The 5,620-nt window shown below is 35.8% G+C and overlaps 1 protein-coding gene across 1 annotated transcript in view; it reads right to left on the bottom strand.

Moving 5' to 3' along the window:
- Window positions 1-5,620, bottom strand: part of LOC107099485 (heparan-alpha-glucosaminide N-acetyltransferase-like) — an 11,348-nt gene that overhangs the window by 3,113 nt on the left and 2,615 nt on the right. The window contains exons 4-15 of the mRNA XM_015397631.1: window positions 4,718-4,836; window positions 4,520-4,589; window positions 4,334-4,403; window positions 4,147-4,247; window positions 3,393-3,469; window positions 3,252-3,282; window positions 2,727-2,887; window positions 2,445-2,560; window positions 1,964-2,085; window positions 1,552-1,678; window positions 872-958; window positions 665-742 (exon numbers count right to left, since the gene is read on the bottom strand). Of these exons, the coding sequence (XP_015253117.1) occupies window positions 665-742; window positions 872-958; window positions 1,552-1,678; window positions 1,964-2,085; window positions 2,445-2,560; window positions 2,727-2,887; window positions 3,252-3,282; window positions 3,393-3,469; window positions 4,147-4,247; window positions 4,334-4,403; window positions 4,520-4,589; window positions 4,718-4,836 (1,159 nt within the window). The remainder of the gene's footprint in view (window positions 1-664; window positions 743-871; window positions 959-1,551; window positions 1,679-1,963; window positions 2,086-2,444; window positions 2,561-2,726; window positions 2,888-3,251; window positions 3,283-3,392; window positions 3,470-4,146; window positions 4,248-4,333; window positions 4,404-4,519; window positions 4,590-4,717; window positions 4,837-5,620) is intronic.

Here is a 5,620-nt window from a genome sequence, read left to right as displayed (position 1 = left end):
GCTTCCAGTCCGAATAAAAATTTATGTGAAATTAAAATCAAATCTGCTGATTTACCTATTTTGATTTACACTAAATTTCCACATATGCAAAATGCAATACCTGACAGAGGGTGTAGCTGCCATTGAAGTCAGAATAAATAAATAAATAATACATTAATAAATATTTAAGGTTAAAATATAGAGTTCATAAATACATACATTTCTAGTAACAAAGTAAAATATTAAAAGCATCATTTCATGTATATTGCTTGTTTGATATTGGGGAACGAGTCTTAATTAAGGGGGCGACCAAAAGGTTGATGGAATGTTACCTTTGAGGGTCGGTACCTGTGGTTCTGGACCAAAGTATCTGGCAGACACCTTGCTGATTCCTCTGCCTAAGCCACCAGCGATAAGGAAATTGGATAAAGTGCATAGTGCAATAAAGGACTGAAGGTTCTACTTTTCTCTCAAGGGAAAGCGGCCAAGGAGTTCTCACTGCACACTATCATGCTTCTTGTGTGATTAAAGCCAGTAACTAAAAGAACGACTTGGTTTCATGATTTCGACATGAGAGGGAATTACATAGGGTGTACGTTCATTTTAAAATGACCAAGCTTGACTTAGAGATTCTCAGAGCTGCTAGTCTGATCTTAGCCAGCATTGCTGCAGGAAATTAACTTACCAGAAAAAGACCCCATATTAGAAATCTTGAAATCACCCTTGTAGGAACATCTCTGTAGTGTAACAGTATCTTTCCAGCCTAAGCAAAAAAAAAAATAAATAATAAAAAATGAAATGCAAGTTATAACAAATTACTCAACGTTATGATCCTCCTCTTTTCAATCAAATGTACCATTACTGCAGCAGGAAAGAAAAGAAAAATACTAACCTGTAATCCAAGAAAAGCCATAAGGACAGAGTTGATGCTTCCCAAAACACCTTCTGGATCATATGGCATATGAGTTGCATAAATCACCTGTTTATTACAAAGACGGAATCAAAGTTTTTATGTTAAATATATACTAAAACTGCAATCTGCACCTATCTTAATAGTAATCTACATTTCCTTATGTGGGAGACCCCTTTGGTTAGAAACATTTAATAGAGATGCATCAATCGGAATGCTGTTATCAAATTCCCATCAGTTCCCAAAAAGCCAAATTTAAATAATATATAAAATGGCATTCAAACTATTTATTCTCCAGACATACCTTGATGGAGGACCAACACTCTGTTTTAGAAAGCAGGGTTTATAAACATACTATAAATATAAAGCAAGGTAACATAACTATAGAGTTAATGGTTAAAAGAAATGCTTCATATAGAAAAACAACAGATGACATAAAATATACAGTTTTCTTTAAAACGGCTTTTTCCCATACATTTCTGGTCTTTAAAAAGAAATTCAGTCTTCTCACAATAACAGCATCCGCAACAAAAAGTGCTGATGTCAGTGCGGGGTAGTAGAGCTTAGGTATGGTGTATTCACTAGTTTGGATTATTGAGCTTCTGATTCTGGTTGACACCTGATTTATTGATGCATATTTAATTAGGTTGATAAAAAAATACCTTTGATGAGGGAGACTGATAAATGTGGTTTTCTCCCAGAAGCCAACGGTCAATGTAACCAGCAGCTCCACCAGTACAATTCACATGAAGACCCATGTCACCAATCCCACCTGGACCCAGGTATCCTCTGCACCAACAGAAGGAAAACAACAAGAGCAAAAGACACATATATCAATGTTACAGAGAGTAAAGCCAGAGGAGTGTCATGATCCGGAATCAGTGGGTGAATTGAGTAATTCAGTGTTTTATACAGATAATAAATAATTTACAAAATTTTAATACTTTGGAATTTAACACTGTAAAACTAGGGATATATAGGGAAAAACATATATAGACCTTATTTTATCATTACACACAAAAAAGCCCATCAATCTAATTGATACATCTCACAAAAGAGCACAAGCTGACTCACGTTGGGCAGTCTGGTACAGGAAGAAGAAAAGTGAGGCAGAGCCAAATGATTTCCAGAACAACAACACAAAGCCAGGCTGGCCAGTACAGTAATACATCAAGGCCAGGAGACCACCAAGCATCCTGGAAAGGATGGAACAAAGCAGCACAGAATAAAAAATAAAGCATTAAAGATTGATGATAATTGACTAAATTTAACAAATCATGGAATATATGGAAACTTTTCAAATGTGCACCATGACATAGTTAGATACGCCAGCCACGACTCTAATGTAATTATTTAACTGCTGTTATTCTAGTCATATACTTTTGTTTAATTTTTTTTTCTTTTCTTTTTTTTGTATGCAATGTGTTTTGTCTATCTATGTAGGTATTGTTTTGTTTATTGAGGTTTTGATAAAATTTACAGCCAAGAATACATATTGTATTTATCAGTGTCATAAAAAAAAAAGATTAATGATAGAGTAAAGCTTTAGGCTGACTGTTGTGAGGATGTCCAGATGACCTCTCGCCACCAGTAAGTCCAAACTAGCAACCACCAAGTATGACCAGGCGAGGCGCTGCAGCACACCAGGGATCCTTAAGTTGTTAAACGATACTGTGGAGTAAATGAACAAAACTGTAAGAAAAGATTCATGCTTAAACAAAAAAACTGATCTAAAGGTATAGAAGCACATTTTGTAGAACTAATTCATAGAAAACCATCAATAGTGAGTGTTTTTTTATTGAAAATCAAAAAGAAATCAGGGGAGGTTTATGCTTACATGGTCCAAGGCAGTAGTTTGGGTTAACGATGAAGAGGCCAATGAGAAACAGCTGAATGCTCCTCCATAAGACTTTCCTGAGTAGGGAGGAGCGACTCTTGCCCCCCCGCAGCATGGAGTTGATGGAGAGTGCAATAGATGTGCCCATGATGAACACAAACCTGGTGGTGGGCAGAGACATACAGTCAAGGGTGAGAAAAAACTGGAAGAACCAGCGACTAAAAAAAGGCAGGAAGTGTTGGCTGAAATCCTCACGTTTAATTTAATTCATTTTATATGATGCAGATCATTTCATTGAATTTTAGGACATTTTGAACTTTTACTCAATTCTAAGAACTTCCGGCTTTAATTAAAGTAATAGAATAGAGTAGAAAATCCCTTGAATCCAATGGAGAAATTGTGGATGAAAAACAGGAAATAATAATTCCGTGATTTTATTTTTTTTTTTTTATTTCACAATGCACCAACTTATATCTCTCATTGTGCACATAATAATAGTAAAAATAAAAAATAAATTGTTCTTACCAAGGGAAAACAAGATCTGCAACTGTTAGACCTGTAACGTGAAGCGCAAAAGAAATCCGGATAAAAAAAAAATGTCTTTATAAAGATAAATTGACAAGATTATAAAAGGCTAAAAAAGAAACAAATCTAGGTTAGGCTCACCATTCCAGCTTGAATGTTTGAAGAACCAGTATCGCCCTCCTCCATAGTTCACAAACACCATAATAACCAAGGATATACTGAAAGAGATGCCAAGGATGGAGAAACTTTGATCAACTGAAGGAAGCTGACTTGAGCAGAGAGGTAAACTTAAGGTGCCCAACAGGTAAGCATACTAGCAAGAACTCCCACCCCCATAGCTTAACCAAAAACATCAACATATGTCATTTGAATCAGATAAGCATCAAAGAGAATGAAGACGTATGGTTTTATTCTTTAAAAATGAAACCTGAGATGTCATGTGCACATTTGTATTGTTTTTTCCCCAGCTTTTATTGTCATTACACTGTCACAAGTACAGAGCAACTCTCTGCATGTAACTAATCCCCGTGTGGAGCAGAGGGCTGCCTTCGTGCGGCACCTGGGGAGCAGTGCAGGGTTAAGGGTCTTTTAGATATGAAAGAAAGTAGAGCTTCACTAAGAGCTACATTAAATTGTACCCTAAAGTTTCATTGTTTATTCATCATAGATTATGACCAATTAACATCCATGTTTTTTCACAATAACGCAGCACAAAGAGACTGAGCATGATTGATGTGGTGGAAAACTATCATCCGTTATAAGTTCAAAATCAGCTACTATGACATTTATGTGCTGTGAGAATCACGCGAAGAAAAGATGACAAGTCATGCAAAAGTTGTAAATCACTTAATTCTCCTTCAGCCGAGCTGGATTAAAATATGGGGCGGGGCCTCACCCTCTGAACGTGTCCAGGGAGCGAAGCCTCCTGCTGCTGCTGGCCGGGGAAGGGAGGATGTTGTCAGTAACTAGAGCATCCATCCGAGGGGACCCCAGTTCCTGGATCGGCAGGAGAAAATTTACATGTGAACTTTTCAAAACTAAATAAAGCGCTTAAATCACAATAGACTTTTAGAAACACTTACAGAATTAATTAGCCTTTCAGCCTCCATTGACCCACTGATCCTGAGGACAAGTCCTCTCACCGCCCCGATTCTGGTCAAGAAATTACAGCCTGTTTACTCTGCAGATATTGTACGTGAAAATACCTAAAACTAGATGTCTTAAAGAAACCTTTTAACAAATAGAAACACTTCACAGACCCGCCCTACCTTAAAAGTCTAGTTCCAACTGCAAACATCAAGGCCAATCCAACAAAGATGAAAAAAGTAACCAAGATCGCTGTAAGGAAAAAGTGTGACATTAGCGTAATACATTCACTTCAACACGCCTCATTAAGAGGTTAAAAATAGTTAACCTTTGACTGTATGAACAAAGCATAATTAAGCATTTATGTGTGTGACACTCACGGATATAACTGTTTACAGGGTTGGAATTCACCATTATGGAGCAGTTAGTGTGAGAGACGTTGTTGAGATTCTTCAGCCACAGAGAGTAGTTTCCATGCTCCCCAAAGTGGAACTGGAGACTAGGAAATTAAAAATCAACCAAATAATATTCAATCAACAAGCAGATTCTTTGATTAAAACTGTTTTTTATCAATGCTTCTGTAAATACTCTGCCTAAAAACTTAATTTTACCTCTTTTTCATTTGATGATATTACAATTAGGGCTGAAACAATTAATTGGGTTAATTGTGATTAATTGATTATTCAAATAATCAACAACTAATTTAATAATTGATTAATGGTTAACAGCAGTATAGAGACTGTAAAACATGCCTTCAGCTGACAGAGAAACCTATTTAGAGCAGTAATTATACCAACATTTTGAAAAAATATATAAAAACATTTTGCATTTAGGATAAAAAAGAAGTATTTGTCTGTCTATATGATCTATCCAGATCTCCTCAAGTTTTAGTTTCACCTGGTTTCATTTCATAAAAAGTCTTCTTTAAAGAATCTTTGGCTATCCGATTATAAATCCCAAAAAATAAATCGACAGATTAATCGATTTGCAAAATAATCGTTAGTTGCAGCCCTAATTACAATTACAAATTGATACGAATCGTATTGAAATTTGTTCTGACATTAACCAACACAAATGTTTAAAAGAAATAAAGAACTGAAAAGTGTGGAGTGCATTTGCATTTCGCTTATATTACTCTAATACATCTAAGTATATTCCAGCTGTTTATTCTAAAACAAACAGCATCATAGAAACCAAAGAACACAGCAGACATGTCAGGGATAATGTGGAGTAGTTTAAAGCAGAATATGGTTAAAAAAACTGCAACAGGCTGTAAATAATTT

This window comes from Cyprinodon variegatus, unplaced genomic scaffold (genome assembly GCF_000732505.1).
Source record: "Cyprinodon variegatus isolate N-32 unplaced genomic scaffold, C_variegatus-1.0 Scaffold876, whole genome shotgun sequence".
Classification (NCBI taxonomy): Eukaryota; Metazoa; Chordata; class Actinopteri; order Cyprinodontiformes; family Cyprinodontidae; genus Cyprinodon; species Cyprinodon variegatus.
The sequence above is the reverse complement of the archived record's forward strand: the minus strand, read 5'-3'. Positions and strand labels throughout refer to the sequence as shown.